General features: G+C 36.1%; 1 protein-coding gene across 1 annotated transcript in view; it reads right to left on the bottom strand.

Moving 5' to 3' along the window:
* Positions 1–8,316: 8,316 nt before the first annotated feature.
* Positions 8,317–19,636, bottom strand: part of TRIP12 (thyroid hormone receptor interactor 12) — a 93,660-nt gene continuing 82,340 nt past the window's right edge. The window contains 10 exon segments of the mRNA XM_081328906.1: positions 8,317–10,407; positions 12,678–12,781; positions 12,916–13,010; positions 13,456–13,569; positions 14,237–14,401; positions 15,456–15,620; positions 16,155–16,309; positions 17,173–17,287; positions 17,904–18,002; positions 18,635–18,791. Of these exon segments, the coding sequence (XP_081185032.1) occupies positions 10,211–10,407; positions 12,678–12,781; positions 12,916–13,010; positions 13,456–13,569; positions 14,237–14,401; positions 15,456–15,620; positions 16,155–16,309; positions 17,173–17,287; positions 17,904–18,002; positions 18,635–18,791 (1,366 nt within the window). The 3' untranslated portion in view covers positions 8,317–10,210.

Raw genomic sequence — 19,636 nt, 5'->3', positions numbered from 1 at the left:
GGATTCATTAACCTAAAAACATGATGATAGGCATTTACATGGACAGTTTTAAAAAGCAACTGGATTTTTAAAAAGGGATTGATTAAATTCATGGCTGACAGGTATATCAAAGATTATGGATCTTGCAAAGTGTTATTTCCAGATTGGGGACAATATGCTTCCAAATACGAATTTGAGGAGAACAAGAGTGACATTTAATGTTTCTTTTTCATGTTTACAGCCAAAATGTTAGTCTAAGATGAGCCTTGGCCTGATCCAAGAAGGGTATTCTTATATCTCTGTTTTGCAATTTGCTTACAAAATAATTTCATTTACTATTGCTTTTTCTTTCTTTTATTTTTACTATTTCCTTTATAATTTCTTCCTTTAACATTTAGCAATAATTTCTTTTATCATTAACAAAATGGCATTTTGTTCACCATTTCCAAACATATTAAGAGAATTCTGATAAACAGAATAACTAGCATGTCTTTTATCAGTGCATTGCCAGTATAATATTTGTTCTACACAATTTGTCTAATGTTTAATGAAAAAAATAGATTAACATTGTTTATTTATCTTATACTCTACTACAGTCCAACAACACTAAGCAACTTCCCTAGTATCAATATATGAAACAACAAAACAAGATCCATGATAGGGCTAAAAGAGAACATCATAAAGCCCTGGAAACAAAAACAAAGATAATATTTTTTAATGAAGCAGTTCTTAACTAGAGTAGGAGACTGTCCTCTGAAATAAATGTGGTATCAAATTCCATAGAGAGATCTAACAGATCCTTGAGGGGCAGATTGCCCCTCATCCAGGTCTTGGCATAGGTCAGAGATGACAAATGTTGGGTTCAGCATGTTAAAAATTAGGAAAATGCCTAACATGATTCTGATGGGGTATTACACCCCCAACTCCTAAGCAAACAAGAAACAATTCTTTACATATGCATTTATTTTTTTAAAAATACAGTCCAATCATGATCCCCAAGATATTCCATGTACCACTTACCCCTCAGGTGGCATTCTGTATCTGTTGATAGGCCCTTGCAACCAATTTGAGGCTGCCTTTTCAAAAAGGGGCAATTCAGTCTCCTTCAAGGCTGGTAGTAACTACTTTCCTGCAAGGAGGTGCTTACAATCTCCAAACAATTAACTTTCCCCCTGCTCCAATAGTCAGGAAGGCCAGGTTCTAAAGAACAGGTGATAGGAAACAACCTAAACAGTATTCCCTCTATTTCTTCAGAGTTCCCAGGCTGAAAGGAATCCCATATACAGTAATAGTGCAAGAAGGTGCGCCAATCTCTATGAAGACAGCCCATATGGGCTCAAACTGTGTTAAATCTGAGCAATTTGACCCAGTGAGATCTGTATGTTAATATCTCCCTATTAGGAAATTGGTTGTTGTAAACAAGACTGCCTGCTAATACAATAAGAGAAAAAACAGACATGCTTTGTCTTCCTTATTGCCACAAAGTAGGCCCAAACATGGGCATATATTTATTCAGTTAATTCAACTTTAAAAAGGTAAAGGTAAAGGTTCCCCCGCACATGCGTGCTAGTTGTTTCCGACTCTAGGGGCCGGTGCTCATCTCCGTTTCAAAGCCGAAGAGCCAGCGCTTGTCCGATGTGGCCGGCATGACTAGATGCCAAAGGCGCACGGAACGCTGTTACCTTCCCACCGTAGTGGTCCCTATTTTTCTACTTGCATTTTTACGTGCTTTCGAACTGCTAGGTTAGCAGAAGCTAGGACGAGTAACAGGCGCTCACTCTGTTACGCGGCACTCGGGATTCAACCCACCAAACTGCCGACCATCTGATCGACAATCTCAGCATCCTAACCCACTGAGCCACCGCGTCCCTAATTCAACTTTAGTGCCACCTAATTGCTCAGTTAGATTTGCTTTTCATCTTTTTCCACTGGCTCTCTAAACACTGTTTCTCAGCGTCCTGTCCTGAAGATCCCCATTAAATCAAGATCCAGGCTGGGGATGGCTCCCCAAAGAGGCTACTCAGGAAGCAATACTGTTCATGGCCTGATTTGTCTCCCATTGCCAGTTACTCCACAGTATTGCACAGAATTCCTTGCTGAATGGTTGGGAAATTATTTGCAGAACAACAGAATAAGAGAACAACAGAGTTGAAAGGGACCTTGGAGGTCTTTTAGTCCAAACCCCCTGCTCAGGCAGGAAACCCTATACCATTTCAGACACAGTTGTCTACTCTCTTCTTAAAAATTTCCAGTACTGGAGCATTCACAACTTCTGAAGGCAAGTTGTTCCACTGATTATTTCTTCTAACTGTCAGGACATTTCTCCTTAGTTCTAGGTTGCTTCTCTCCTTGATTATTTTCCATCCATTGCTTCTTGTCCTGCCTTCAGGTGCTGTGGAGAATACCTTGATTCCTTCTTTTTTTGTGGCAACCCCTAAAATATTGGAATATTGCTATCATGTCACCCCTAGTCCTTCTTTTCATTAAATGAGACATACCCAATTCCAGCAACCATTCTTTATATGTTTGAGCCTCCAGTCTCCTAATCATCTTTGTGGTTCTTATCTGCACCTTTTTTAAGAGTCTCAACATCTTGCCTTAGGTTGACTAGACGTCTTGGGAAGCACGTTCAATCATTCTTATGTACCTATCCAGAGAGAGAGGTAGATTATAATCACCCTGTTCAATCATCAGAATGCAAGCATTCAGGTCCTTCCCAAGCACTTTCTCAATAATTCCAAAACCCCACAGCTTCTTACTTCAAGCAAGGCCTTCTAATCCCTGCCACATATTATGCTTGAGGCAGTCTTTAAATTTAACAGAAATCAAATTAATAGGGCTGGGGTGTGTCTAAATGTTCCCCTCCAAATATTCAGGGTCCATAGACCTTTGCCTTCCATCTTAGTAGGTTAGTATGGAAGGTCTTCATCTGAATTCACCTTCCAACAGCAATTGTCCAGTCATCTATCCTAGACCTGGTAACTCTTTGTTACAGTTGATCCAATTCTGACCACAGTTGACTGATAACACACTCTGATGCTTTTACAGTCTGAATTCCAGCAGAGGTCTTGCTGAGTTATAGTCAGAAGCAAGAGTAATGAGATCACACTATCCTCATGCTCTAAAGTCCAGTTCAATTTAATTCTCCAGCACATTAATCTCCACAAACGTTTTAGAGTGGCAATGAGTGGTTCAGCTGTCACAACTCAGCTGCTACTGGAATTCTGCAACATCAGACTCTCCAGTCCAGCCAGATCCTTTGATTCATGTCTGCTCAGAACTATGAAGGCTTGGTTCAAATGGAATTTACTTCCCCAGAAAACTACCTAAGATTGTTCTCTCAGGTATGTATAAAGTTATGTAGTATATAAAATGTATAGAATTTGTCTTTCATTGCAGGTGTCCAGTTCTTAGCAAGAGATGGAAGGGGATTTGTCCTTCACCAGATACTCCATCATCCCCAGACAGTTCAGCTGATACCTACAATCCAGAAACTGGATTGTTACAGTTCTTTTGTACATACGGTTAGTCATATGCATTTGTTTTAATAAATAAAACCTAAACAGTCATGTTATTGCCAGGCACATTTAGCATGTTTTGTGAATATAGCAAAATAACTGTTTGCTTTTCCTTTCCATTTTATCATAGGAAATAGTAATTCAGAACCTAAATAATATTCATATATCAATCTTACGGGTAAGATTATTTGGCCCATGTTCAAGGAAAAGTGGTTAATACATCCTCATATTTTAGGATTCAAATATGCAGCTATATTACTGAAGAAACTTAATTATTGTTGAAAAGCCTATAGCAATAAAAGTGTAAACAAGAATCAGTGGATGGCAACTAATCAAGGACAGAAGCAACATGGAAATAAGGAGCAACTTCCTAACAGTGAGAACAATTAACCAATGGAACAGTTTGCCTTCAGAGGTTGTAGGTGTTTCATCACTGGTGGTTTTTAAGAAAAAACTGGACAGCCATCTGTCTGAAATGGTATAGGTTCTCCTGCTTGAGCAGAGATTGGATTAGAAGACCTCCAAAGTCCTTTCCAGCTCTATTCTGATTATTATTTTGAATGGGATTTAAAATTAAGAGAATGAGAAAAACTGCTGTATAATTAAATGAAGTTTTTTTTTAACTTAGAAGGGAAAATAGGACAACTCCTGAATTTTCATACCATGGTGTAAAACATTTTGGAGGACCACACATTAGCTCACGCTTTTGCTGACCCTTGAACAGTAGAAGATGCCTTAATGAAATCTATTTGTATACAGTAGTCCTTGACTTACAAACAGAATTTCCATTGCTAAGCAAAGCAGTTGGGTGAGTCACACCTGATTTTATGACCTTTTTGCCAGTTGTTAAAACAAATCACTGCAGTTATTAAATGAATCAGGTGGTTGTTAAGCAAATCCAGCTTCTTGTCAGAAGCCGGAAGGACAAAAATGTTAATCATGTAACTCCAGTATGCTGTAATTGTCTTAAATACATGCCAGTTGCCAAGTGGCTGAATTTTGATCCTGTCACCATGGGGATGCTGCCCCAATCATGATGGTGAAGACTAGTCATAAATCTAGTCAGTGCCGTTATAACTTCAAATGGTTATAAGTCAAAGACTACCTGTATCTAACCCAATATTGTTCCTCTGGCAAAGTTAGTGTACTTTGGAGCCATTCGATCAAATACCATATATCAGAACACAGAAAGCGTACTTTCTTTGCTGCAACATCTACCCTCTGGAATGACATCCCCCAAAATCCATGTTGTTCCCACCCTGATAATGTTCTGGAAGTCTTTAAAAACCTGACAGTATTCCCAGGCCTTGCAATAAAGAGTATTTGTGGAGCCCCTATCAGTTGTGGTACATACTATATAGAATGTGGTTTTTTCAGACACATTTTTCTTTTTAAGTGTAAACTGACAAGTGTCATTCTGGAGCCAGCAGGCCTCTAAATTTAATGAACAAACACTACCAGAGAAAAAGCACTGCTGAAGGTGCTATTGTAGATGGAAGGTCCACATCTCATCTTTAGAAAATTTAACTCAGCTTCTAAGACGTATTAGCCATAAACATTTCAATTAATCAGATTACACTAAGAATAAACAAAAGCACTTTACTAGTTGTGATTTTTATATGTACATAAAACATATGTATAGATGTTAGATCCATTCCGAAGTAGCTAAAGCAACTAGCAGAAATGAGATTTATCCGTCTTGTCTTAAAATGTTATCTTTGTAAAAATTGTCATAGTGGGGCTTTAAAAGCATTAGAAAGCAGATGACAAAAACGACACCTAAATTTTATCTTCAAAAGGAAGATGCTTCTGACATTTATAAAATTCCCATTCATTTAAGGCTCATCTTAAAGTGAAATTGCATGCAACACTTTCACTGTGTTTGCACAGCATAATACCCATGGTTGGCTAACCATAGTTTACTGATTTAAGTCATTTTCTCAGACTGCTTATCACACTGAATAAATTAACATAAATTCAGTTCAAACAAGCCAATTATATATCTTTATATTTTATATTTATAAATCCAGGCTTTATGAGCTTTATGCTTAATGGTTTTAGCTTGGTTTTTTGGATTTTAAAGTCAAATTGGAACAAACATCCTCTTGTGACTGCGTATTTCTGCAACAGTGTTTAAAATGATATGGTTTACACAATAACAGCCTAGTATGCTGTCTGTCTCCATCGACGGTGAGTTATTCAATAAACCATGGTTAGGTAAACTATGTACAATGCATGCATCCAGTCAGTGACATTTTCCAAGTGCTCTGCCACCTGATTTAGGAAGAAATACTCATGGCACTAATTTATCTATCTAGCTCAATTATCTATCTGGATTTTGTATCTTTCTACCAACTTCTCATCAACTCTAACCAATACATCTTTAGAATTTAGAATTCTAAGGTACCGAAGAGATGCTCAAGATACTAGCTTATTCTAAGGATACTACAAATCAATGTAACTTTGCCTGAAGATTGTTTTAAAAGAAAATATTGCAATTCCTTTTGTACATGGAATATGTTTCCATAGCATAAATCAAAGGCAATAACATTGCAGGAAGTGGCATAGACACCACTTTAGTATCTGAAAATTAAGCAGCTGTTTTCTTCCATAATTGCTTTAATGCAGTCAAAACTGTGCCTTATGATAGAGCTAAGAACTGTTCCTATATTAGGAATAAAATTCAGAGATGTAAAAGCAATTTTAAGACACTTAAACATGAATACATTTAGGAAAACTAAGTGAAGTTCTTTTGAGAAGAGTCACAGAAAGAGATGTCACTCATTGTGACAATTGTGTATTAAAGTAATGGTTCATTTTCACTTTCTACTTTGTCTGATTTTTAAGTAATTATGAAAAGGCACGAATGAATAAACAGAAAAAATGGAATGAAAAATAGTGCTCTTATGAACTATTATAAAAATTAAAATAGCAACAAGTAATATCTAGAAATGTGTATTTAGGCTAAATTAAGGACCAAGTATTGGAAAGCAGCAGTAGACCAAAGACAGGAAAGTACAAATGAAAATTTATTGCACCTTCATAGATATTAAAACTACAGGGTTATATAGTGTTTCCAATAGTGATGTGTCTGTAAACCTGGTGTGCTACGTTTTCAGTGAATGAAGTTAATAATAGAGTAAAAACAACTAGAAAAAATTACAAAATCCCAGAAATGGCAGATCGAAGTTCAATGCTTATGGAGAAAAAAATCTTGTTCCAATTGTGATTGGAGCCCCCACAGCAATACCTAAAGGTTACCCTTGATATATGAAATATCAGAATTTATTAGACCCCAACACTTTACAAAAACCCACCCTATTTGGAACTACCTATATCCTTGGACACCCCCACAATTCTTAGGTCCTTTGTTAGGACTTTTATTCAGTTTCCACCTCTTTAGACTACCTCATATGATAATAATATGGCACAATACTAACTAGAAATTTTCAGTTTGGAAGTAAGTTGGGCCATGATAGCTATGGGCAACATAATGTACTGATAATAAAAGAGTTTCAGACTACTATTAGGAGTCCTGAAAGGGTAACTTAAGAAAGAATAGCTTTGTCCACGCTATTCTTGGCACGCTTTACCCATGCTAAGTTGTTGGACTACAATTCCCACAATCTTTTATTATGCTTGCTAAAGGATTGTTTCCCATTCTGGTTTGAAGAGTGTTATTCAGCAAAACAAATAAGATTATTGTAAAGTCTTCAGGAAGCAGTATTTTATGTTGTCATTTCTTACTGTGAATAGAACTATAATTATATATTCAACCTAATTCTTAAAATTTAGCAATGCATATAAACTGCAATGCATATAAACTGCATGCATTAAGCAAGGAAAACTAACAAAATGTTTATCTGCTTAATTTGCTCAGTAATTCATTTTGCTTGAACAGAATTCGAAGACCATCTTACAAAGTACACAGCTGGAGGCATCCGACAGTCTACTAAACTACTGAAGACAAACAATTGATCTACATTTTGTTAGCTGCTTTAAAGCCTTGGTGGAGCAGTGGGCTAATGCCTCCTTAAGTAACACCAGCTGCCTGCAATTAGTGCAGGTTCGCATCCCACCAGGCTCAAGGTTGACTCAGCCTTCCATCCTTCCGAGGTAGGTAAAATGAGGACCCAGATTGTTGGGGGCAATTAAGCTGACTTTGTAATAATGCCGCTTGGGGTGTGTGTGAAAGCCCTAATAAGCAGGCATATACATAGAATGAAGGCTACTGCTAAGCTTGTAAGCCGCCCTGAGTCTTCGGAGAAGGGCGGGATATAAATGGAAATAAAATAAATAAATAAATAAATATGTTAAACTAGATTACAATGTCACTGTTTCTGCTAGCAGCAGCAAATATATATCCAAAATTACTGGTATGACAATAGTGATGAATTTTGTCAGTATCACCAATTTTTTCAAAGTAACAGATCTTATTGGTCAATTTTTAATTAACAAAAGACTTATATTATTCAGGAAACCACGATGCAGTTTTCTATATTTCACTTCATTTTGGCATACCAAAGTTTGCTATGGTAAAATAGTCAGGCTTCCTCATGTGTCATTCTATATGATTCTTGTGCTTGCTGAATGAGCACTATTCTGTTTAAACCCTTCTCATTTCCAGATTAGCCATAAAACTTGCCTGTAGCATGGATCCAATGGGGCAATAGCCCAGTTTTTCTCAAACAGTACTCTTCCAATCCCACCCCACCCCAAAGCTACGTGGGCTTTCAGAAATCAAGAGGACTATTTGAATTTAAGAACTGCCATTCAACGAAACCCAGATTCTGTAGGGAGACAACATGGGTAAAAAAAATATCAATACAGATGATATTTTAATACAAAATATTTTTACATAAGTCATTTTTTTTTAAAATATAGAACCTTAAAAAAAAGAACAAATTGCTATCAATATACTATAAACACGAGTCTTTGTGCCATGTTTGATAGCATTATCTGAACAATTTTAAATACCAGTCCATATTTTAACACTGCCTTTCGGTTTTTAAGAAATACTAGCCATGTCTGTTATGTCCACTGTGAAGTACTTCCATTCAGTTCTAATCTGACAGACTGCTCAATGTCTTTGCATAATGATTTTCACGTTCAGCTTCTCATCACAGTTCAGTGGTGCACAATATGGCCAGTCCCATTATCTTAAAAGAATATCAGTTACATGTACTTGAGTACATTATGTAGTTACAAGTTCTTCATCTGAAAAGCAATCTTGCTGAGGTTTAATAGATGCTCTACCCTGATCATCCAACCAAATTTAACAGCACTCCAATGTTTATTTTGATTTCTCAAAGTTGAATAAAGTCATATGTCAGTTTTTCATTAAGAGATGAACTACATAGCATGTACATCTCAGGAATGTTTTGGAATATTCTATTTTTGAACTCATGAAAATAAAAGAAAACTAGATCTTGCAAACTCTTGTTTAATGGTAAATCATCCATGACAAGATGGCAACTTAGCCAACGAAATTTAAGATGATTTACTTGCATTGGAATAATTTACAGGTTTGAACTTATGCATACAGTACAGAACTATGAACAAAAAGATGAAGCAAACTTTATTTATATTCAGGTAAAAACATTAACCTGATGAAGTAAATTATTGCAGATTTGAGAAATCAGCACATAAAACAGTAGGACAGCATTTCTTACAGGTGCATTATCTATGTCAAAAATGGATGAATTGTCTTGATTCATACCAGTATTATGGGCAAATGGGGGGGGGAGGAGATGCTAGCTGACAGCAGGGGCAAGTAATATAGAAAAAACTGTGAACTTAAAGGGAACAGGACTGAATAGGGAAGAAAAAATATTAATTTGACTTTATAAAAAACTTTACATCAATTCAAAATGTTCTGGCCACATCATAAATATTGGCCAGACCAATCAATTGTTGAGTTTTTCAACTACACAAAAAGCATTAATCCCTCCTAGCCCCTGGTAAGAGTTGATTTGCCTAAATCAGTGTGTAAACAGCTCTAGAGTTTCTTCTGTAAGTAGCCAATATACTCTACTACATTAAAACTAAGCTATAGGAAACATCCTACCTACTTACAAAGGTGGAATTATTGACAATATATTTAATAAAATTAAATTATGTTTTAATTTGAGAAAACATGGAGCAGTAAATGTCCATGTCCAAAAATGTAACAATTGTGAGTGATGCACAAATAGAGCCATGTGGATTGCATATCAGACAATACATGAGGGAGGGTAAGGGTAAGGGAAGCAAATCATGGTATACAGAACTAGTCTACTTAGCTGGAGGGTCCAATACTTCTTTCAATTTCTGTACTTATGTACAAAGTTGTCTTTGGGAGGAAAAAACTGCAGACTTGGCTAGATGGATACACACAGCCCAGTATTAAACTGCACAGCAACATTTATTGTTCCAGCCTGAAAAAACATCCCTTTTTAAATTTCACACAGCAAAGCAAGTTAAACTTCACTCATTGATAAATGATAATTTAAAACAAGAACTTGCTAAAGAAACTTTGTCACAACAACTTTAGGGCCTGATCACTTTAAAGTCCAAGGGGCCTTTAATGAATTTCAACCTAGTGTCTTTGCTTATAATCTGCAAGCCGTTTTCTAAACAAGGCGTTACGTTTCCTCGACTCAGATGATACATTTAGAAAAGAATCATGATTCTCTTTTTGCTGTAACAGGCAGACATTGCATTATTCTTTGTGATCAGGAAAGGTGGAATGACTGCTGCCCTTCTTTTGCAGCTATCAAAAGTTTTTCACGCATTATCTCAATACTTGAATAGTCTGGCAACTTGAGATAGTTTACACAGGTCATTACTGAGGGTAAGAAGTCATCTGGATTTTCTGTGGATTCAAATGTCTTCCGTACAATCGTAAGAGGAGGATTCAAACTTCGAAAGCCTAAAAAGAAAGGGAGGTAAAAAGCAATCTTCACTACAAATTATATATAAAGCTATCAGGCTAGAATACAGCATGCTTTACATTGTTATTGTATCATTGAAGTGGATCCATATGAAATCAAACCATCTTTCAGCTCACATTTGCCAAAGCAAAGTCTCATGTCTTTTCTTCCATTATAGGATTCACCATTACAAAAGATACATGTTTGTAGATTTCCACAATGTTTTGTTGTATGGATGGTATGATGCTCTTTTCCTAACAAAGAATTGCAATATTTAAAATGCAAGTCTTTATATTTTCCCTGGAAGCTACCTCAGATAGTAAATCATTTAAAAAAAATAGGAAGGAAAGATAGAGCATTTGAAGCTATGATGTTTCTTCAAAAATCTCTTGCCAACTTTTTCCTTCCTCAGCAGGCTAGAACTCAAGAGTTTTAAATGAGTGACTGTCACAAAAAGCCTAGTTATTTAGAGCTTTCTATATGCATTTCCCCCTCCCTCCACCGGAACAAGATAAGCTTGTTAAATATTGACTCCTTATTCAAGGCAAGTAAATGGTGCTGTGATGAAATTATACATTTTTTGATCATGTGTATTTGTTAGATCCGTTATGCTTAAAATCCTACAAGCTAGACTCCAGCAGTATGTGGATCGAGAACTACCAGAAGTACAGGCAGGATTTCGAAGAGGCAGAGGAACTAGAGATCAAATTGCCAACATACGCTGGATCATGGAAAAAGCTAGAGAGTTCCAGAAAAACATCTACTTCTGCTTCATTGACTATGCTAAAGCCTTTGATTGTGTGGATCATAACAAACTGTGGCAAGTTCTTAAAGAGATGGGAGTACCAGAACATCTTATTTGTCTCTTGAGAAACCTATATGCGGGCCAAGAAGCAACAGTGAGAACTGGACACGGAACCACTGATTGGTTCAAAATTGGGAAAGGAGTCCGGCAAGGCTGTATACTGTCGCCTTGCCTATTTAACTTATATGCAGAGCACATCATGAGAAAGGCAGGGCTAGATGAATCAAAAGTTGGAATTAAGATTGCTGGAAGAAATATCAACAACCTAAGATATGCAGATGATACCACTCTAATGGCAGAAAGTGAAGAGGAACTGAAGAGTCTCTTGTTGCGAGTGAAGAAGGAGAGTGCAAAAGTTGGGTTGAAACTAAACATTAAGAAAACTAAGATCATGGCATCCGGCCCTCTTAATTCCTGGCAAATAGATGGGGAAGAAATGGAGGTAGTGACAGATTTTATTTTCCTGGGCTCCAAGATCACTGCAGATGGGGACTGTAGTCAAGAAATTAAAAGACGCTTGCTCCTAGGGAGGAAAGCCATGGCAAATCTAGACAGCACACTAAAAAGCAGAGACATCACCCTGTCAACAAAAGTGCGTATAGTCAAGGCTATGGTCTTCCCAGTTGCAATGTATGGCAGTGAAAGTTGGACCATAAGAAAGGCTGAGCGCAAAAGAATTGAGGCCTTTGAACTCTGGTGCTGGAGAAGACTCCTGCGAGTCCCTTGGACTGCAAGGCGATCAAACCGGTCAGTCCTAGAGGAGATCAACCCTGACTGCTCTTTAGAAGGCCAGATCCTGAAGCTAAAACTCAAATACTTTGGCCACCTAATGAGGAGGAAGGACTCACTGGAGAAGAGCCTAATGCTGGGAAAGATTGAGGGCAATAGAAGAAGGGGACGACAGAGAATGAGGTGGCTGGATGGAGTCACTGAAGCAGTAGGCGTGAGCTTAACTGGACTCCAGAAGATGGTAGAGGACAGGAAGGCCTGGAGGAACATTGTCCATAGGGTCGCGATGGGTCGGACACGACTTCGCAACTAACAACAATTTGTTAGATCCAGTTTTCTCCTTTCAGGAACTCAAGAAGCATCTTTCCCCACAATAACCTGCCTGAGAGACAGTGAGTGGTCCAAAGATATAAAGAGTACGCCCATACAATTAAACAAACCAGAGGCCAGATCTACTTTCATTATAACTTCTTATGTACTAGGATAATGTTGCAGTCAATATATACTTATATATTGTTTATTATACTTGACAGACTTTATTTACTGGTATGATCCAAGCAGGGTCAGGCCATAAATGATTTCATTTTAAAGCTTAACTAGGGAGATGATTACAAATTAAGAATTATATAAATACACCCTTTGGAGCTGAAGCTGTGTTATGTGGAACAAAGATGGCTTTCAACACAAATAAATCATTATCATTTTTTTTATTAAGATACCAAACCAAACACCTACCTCCTACTGGCAGTCTAGGGCTACCAGTCACAAACTGAAGAAATAATCTCTGCTGTTCACTATCAAAACCACTAAGAATTTCAAACAGGAATTTCACAGCACGACTAAAATAATAAAAAGAGGAATACTTCAGTTAATAGCCTTATAGAATACAGTTATTATCCTTATATAGATACAATATAAAAAGCCATTCGATACATAAATGAATTATTGCCACTTATCAAGAAATTCATGTTACCTGTCATGTGTATATCCATGATCTGGCCTGCAACATTCCATTAGTGTCTTTGCATCCCAAGTATCTGTTTTGCTACCACACAGCAACTGATCCAGCTATAACAGTGTTTTAGACCAGGATGCAATATGAGAAATGCAAAGAGAGAAAAGTAGAAAAGCCAAGTCAACTTATTACCGCAGAACTATTACATGATTAACAGAATGCCTTGTGCAGAGCTGCAAGCACCACCACTTATCCAAATCTTGCAGAAATTCAGCTTGGTATTTTTCATATATTTTTTTCCCTTTTTGACCTAGTTTTTATTCCTTACAAAGAAAACCACATATCATGAAAGACTATCACTAGAAACACTAGAAAAATAAACGGCCACTTCAAAACTATGCCAAGAAATCAGGATAATTTAGTTTTATGAAGCTAAGTATTTTCCATGAGAGATTTCCATTACCAAATAAGTTGTATAAATCTGCATATATATACCAAGGAAATAAAACTTAGGAGTACAAAGTTATTTCTCTAGATTCGGACATAAAATGTACTAACCTCCTCGGGATAGAAGTACTGAAGATGACTAAGGGGAAAAACAGATTCAAATCCATCTCTGAATGAGTCAAATTGTCTAGAAACACCTTCATTTAGTGCCCAGAATATAACTAGCTATAAGAAAACATTGACAAGATAGTAACATTACTATGCTACTCAAGAATATATTATTAATAATGGGTAACAATATTTTCAAGAAAACTAATTACAGCTACCATTCAAATCTAAGCTATGTAAGATAAAACAGTTCTAAAGTTGATAGTTTCCTTTTAGTTATTAATATTAAAGCAGGAATATTCAGCAATATTTATGATAGAAATTTTTGAACTATGAAATTTATTCTGTATTCAGTTATAGGTATCAGCTCAATATCTGCTCATGCAGCACGGTTAACTGGCAAAACTACACATTTCTATCTAAATAATATTGTTGTCCTTTGCTGACAACACATGATTTTAAATATATATGTAAAGATTTCCACTGATTTTTTTATTTTTAAGTGTAACTTTTAAGTTTAAAAAATGATTAAGATATATTCGTTCTCTGAAATAGTTTAAAACACAATGAAAGCATAGAATATCGGTGTAATAAGCACGTTTATAAATAAGCGTATCCAGGAACAAGTGATTAAATAACTTTTAGCAAGTACTTTAATTAAAAATAATTACAGTTGAAGTTTCATCACCAGCATCATGGAACACATCAGCTATCATTCATTATTAGTATTAATAATAAAATCTTAAAGCCAATCAAATTCTTCAAGAACTCTAATGCTACTTACTCTGAGATATTCTTCTAAATTGTGAATAGTGACAGGTATGTCTTTCCCTCCTTTTTTCAGTTCTATATTTGGAAACCCTGGCAATGTGAAATCCAATCCTAGATCTTCTACTGAACAGCCATTCATTGTAAGGGTCTCCAGTGCGTATTGTAGACTTTCTTTGGTCTAAAGGTATAAGCATAAACAGAAGTGACAACTTGGTAAAAATGTTTTAGCTTTCTATATTTTAAGTATATAGTTAAACATCTTCTCTGAATAATTAATTTAAATGGGGGAAGAAGTGAAATACTCCTTTTAAGGAGAATTGCTGTCATTCACGGCCCTGTGACTTCCCATCTGGATTACTACAATGCACATGGAGCTGCCCTTGTAGAGCATTTGGAAGCTGCAAATAGTTGCAGAACGCAGCTGCATGGGTAGTAAATGATTTTAGATACTCAACACATGCTACAATGCAGCTTCATAAGCTGCGCTGGTTTACAGTGTGTTTCCAGGTACAATTCAAGGTGCTGGTTTCACCTTAAAAGTCCTTCATTGCTTGGGACTGGGTTGCCTGAGGACCATCTTTTCCAAGTTGTTTTCCAAGTCCAATCTGGTCCAGCAGGATGGGCATACTCTGGGTCCTGTCAGCCAAGGAATATCAGCTGGCAGGAACTCAGAAGCATGCTATCTCTGCTGTAGCCTTGGCTCTCTGGAACATTCTTGCTCCAGATATTAGGATGACCCGAGTCTCGTTGGTCTTTTTAAGTCTTGAAGACCTGCTTACATGCCACATTTCCTGGTTATATTAATATCTATGGCCTATAATTTTTCTCAGCTTTTGTATATATTTATTTGTTGCACTGTTTATAATTAGTTTTAATTGATTTTATACTTACTTATCACCCAAAGTCACTTGTTTCAGATGGCTAGCTATAAAAATTGAGTGAATGAATGAATGAATGAGGATGGAACCTTTCATCTCTCTAATCTCAGATATGAAAAATAAAACTGTGCAAATCATTCAAGAAGCTAAGGATAAGTATTTATTTATTCCATACAATTTGGAAGTTAGCAATTGACTAGAAACTACATCCAGCTGTTGCCTTTTTTTTTTACAAAATGTTGCCTTCAAGTATATGATAGTTGAGTTTGTGTAAAAGTATAACTTAGTTACAACTTGAGTTAATGCATCATGAGCAACCAAATAAAGCCTTTTCTATCTAATAAGCATGGATACCTGTGATTTATCTTGTTCAAGTCTTCTCTTCTGTCTCACAATTTCTTCAAGATGATACACAGATTTGGCTACTACAGGGTCAATATTGAACAAGTCATAAGATGTTAGAGATGTTTCCTGTCGCAGCATCCATTTGTAAAAGGGAAGGCCAAGTGGAAGGTCAACCTAAAAGCAAAAGGTAAAAAAAATCAATAGCTAAACCAAACCAAACATATATACATATACGTGTGTGTGTGTGTGTGTGTGTGTGTGTGTGTGTGTGTGTGTGTGTGTGTACACACATACATATATATTTTTCATCTCATGCTGCAGACCACATAGCTATATTAAAAAAGCTATCCATACCAATAGTTGATAAATGGAGAATAATTAGAATCAGGAGAAAGGAGAAATTATTGACAAATATTATGAATGAAATTAAACACAAAGGAAATACCACAAACATGGAAAGAAGCACATGCAGCAATTATACAGACCAATCTTTTTATTGAATGTAGACTATAAAATTTTGATATTAGCTGAATATCAAAACGTAAATCATATCCAGCAAATTCTGTATAATTTTTCCCCAAAATTAAAAGATGTACTGCTTAGTATGCAATTTCACATATGAAATTGACATATGTGACATATGACATAATAAAAGTTACTTCAAAGATAGTAAAAGTTACATCAAGCTCAACCCAGTTATGCTCTTACCAATCTAAAATCCATGATTGCTTTTGCCATTAATTTTCCCAGAAAACGAAACTTCATTTTAACTTTAGCAATATGGGCAGGCTTGGCAGTTCTGCCAAATGGAAGTGCAAAGAGACCTTGAATATTATGAATATATTTGGTCCCTTCTTGGCTTCCTGTTTAAAACAAAAAGTAGTCTTATATACAAATCAAATGACAAGATTAAAATAGTAACATCTTAAAGCTAACCACACCAGTCTAAAGGTATTTACCAGGCCTTTTTTGTCATAGAAGGCTCAGAATGGAGTTCCATCACCTTTTTTGGATGGAACCTTGTAGGGTAGGTAAGGTGGGCTGTATGACATGTGTGAGTTCCGGCACCTTTTTCTTTTACAAAAAAAGGACTGGTATTTACTGTAGTGCATTTTTAAAAACATGGAGAGTTTCAAGAAAAATTAACAATATGAAGCAATATAATATTTATATGCTGCTCCAAACTTAGCAAAAAGTCAAGCAATTGTGATTTAAACTTTTACAAACTGTAAACTCTATTTACAGTTCTACACCAGATTTGGGAATTTCTCCAAAGCTTTTGTCTTATTTACAGTATCAAATCTTCCAAAGTTTTCAATATCAGTATTGAATTTCCATTTTCTAAAAAAGTATCACACAGAGCAATCCTGATCCAGCATCTACCAGCTAATAAGAGTTAGGAATAAGCAAGCAAATCCTTGGGTTACTTCTATTGAGGAAATGTAGAAGACTGTCAGTCCAAGATGCCAATCATACTTGTAGCTCAATTCTGCAAGTCTACCATTAATTATAGTATATACACACTAGTACTCGTTTTAGAAGTGAAGTAGGACAGATACATGGCAGAAGTGACCCTACATTTACTGGTTTCTAAATTCCTTAGTCTCTGAAGAGATCTTCAGCACAACACACTGTGTTCCCTTCTACCCTCACTGGCAGATAAATTTCCATGGGCAGATACCACTGAATCAATGATGGAATACGATTTGATTTGATCCTTATTTACCTTTAGGATTGGCAAGAGTAACTTCTTCACCTCTCCATAGGCCTAAGTCTGCTCTTTGTAATTCCTGAGATACAAGTGCATAAAACTCCAGTGTGGGGCCTAAACCTGTGCCAACCTTTTGAAGAAGAAAAAAAATCACTATTTAACATTTTATGATCTTTGAAGGGAAAAACCAACAACAGCCCTCCAACAGGAAATACTGGTTGTTAAAATTCAGCAAACCATATAGGACTCATTCTTGAAAGGAAGAGCAAACATAAAAAACAGCCACTGAAAACATTGCAGTGGAAGACTTAATTATAAGTCAGTCACAATGGAAAAATAATCAAAATATTTTTACTTCAAATACCTTTACTTTAATCATTTTGTGATAATTCTGGACAAATAATCTTAAAGTTCCTATGTCAGAGATAACAATTCTGGGGAATGAATTCCTTCCAAAATTTTCCAGAAGACGTGAAATGTACAAGATGTGAAAAGTCACATTTCAGTCAAGAACAATGGCATTAGATTTCATGGCAAGTTTAAACCTTAAAATATTTTTAAAAGTAATTTTCAGATATTGTAGATACAATATTGCCAATCCCTGTGATTATAGGGGTTGGCAGTAGACAAAAAAAGGGAAAACAGAGATTTAGAGCACAGAACCTGTTTTATTGTTTTACTCACTCACAGAGGAAGATAAACATTACCACTATTTGTAGAAACAAGTAGTCATAATCTTTGCTTACTTCATTTTCATATTGGATTTCCAACATAGCTCTTGAACTGCCAAGATCTTGCATCACCGATTCTGCTTGTTTTAACAATTCCTCTCTATTCACTGTGCGCTGGTGTCAAAGAAAATGACAATTTATTTTTTCTGCATTTCTGCATTTATTGTCTAGCTCTAGCTGTTTCATTTATTGTACAACTTTAATATCATCATAACCATATATGAGAATATAAGTTCACTAAGGTAGACATCACATTTTTAAATTTTTTTTAGATCCTGCCTTTCTTATTTTTAAAAATAACTCAACGTAGCAAACATACCTAATTCTTCTTTCTCCTATTTTCCCCATAATAACTCTGTGAGATTGGTTAGGCTGAGAGAGATTGATTGACCAAAGTCACCCAGCCAGCTTTCATGCCTAAGGCAGAACTAGAATTCTGTCTCATGATTTTTAGTATGGCACCTTAGTCACAAAACTGTCTCTCTAGTCATGTAAATTACATTTAATTTAATATAATTCATTTAAATTATATATAATGGTAATTTGACATAGATTCACATATCATCTTAGGGTTGTTTTAGCTATTGTTTGTTGAAATAACCTAATATTGCAGATGAGCAATCCTGGTATTTATTTCCTTCCTAGTTTTCTCACCTTATAGGGAAGATGGACAGCATAAAAATTAATTAAATTAATTATTCAAAATCCAACGGCTTAAGAAAGACAATTTTCCTATAATAATTTACCTTCTTCCGATCCAGCCGGGGTGCTACTCTGCTATCCTGAGAATCAGACTGATTAATTTCTGGATTAGTGTCCAGCAGTCTCTGCATGGCTCGATCACGATCAAATGCAGTTACATAAAACAGCATTTGCCGAGTGTCAAATGGAAAGAAAAAAGGACTATAAAAAGAGAAATAATGTTTACATTACAAGTTTATTTTAGAATTAAATGCCATTACAAAGCTGTAATCATGAGGTTGAAAACATTTTCATTATCTAGTTCTCACTGCCCAATTTAAATTTTAAAATAACTTACCAAATAAGTTAATGAAAAAATATTAACTACAGTAAAATATTTAAAGTACACTACTAGACACTAAACTGGCCAGTCCTAGAGGAGATCAACCCTGACTGCTCTTTAGAAGGCCAGATCCTGAAGCTAAAACTCAAATACTTTGGCCACCTAATGAGAAGGAAGGACTCACTGGAGAAGAGCCTAACGCTGGGAAAGATTGAGGGCAATAGAAGAAGAGGACGACAGAGAATGAGGTGGCTGGATGGAGTCACTGAAGCAGTAGGCATGAGCTTAAATGGACTCCAGAAGATGGTGGAGGACAGGAAGGCCTGGAGGAACGTTGTCCATAGGGTCGCGATGGGTCGGACATGACTTCGCAGCTAACAACCACAACAACAACTAGACACTACTGAAGGTGCAACTCAACACAAGCATTTAAACCTAGCAACTGAATGCCTACTGAAACAGATTTCAAGTAAACACTTAGGGGAAAAAAAGATTCATGTGATTTTCTTGGAAGCTACAAAACATATCTCTGAAGTTCATGATGCTCTCAAACAAGCTGACATTACATTAGTTAGCCCTTCAAATAAATCCATTCAGCACTTTTATATGTTAAAACCAGTAGAAAGTGAATTAATGAACTGATTTAAGTATTGGCAAGATAAAGACTCACGTAAAGCTGGATTTTCAACCAATGACACTTTTAATTTCCAAAATTCAGCCTCAT

The sequence above is a fragment of the Vipera berus genome (assembly GCF_964194415.1).
Source record: "Vipera berus genome assembly, chromosome: 5".
Classification (NCBI taxonomy): Eukaryota; Metazoa; Chordata; class Lepidosauria; order Squamata; family Viperidae; genus Vipera; species Vipera berus.
This window is presented reverse-complemented; position numbering and strand designations above follow the sequence as displayed.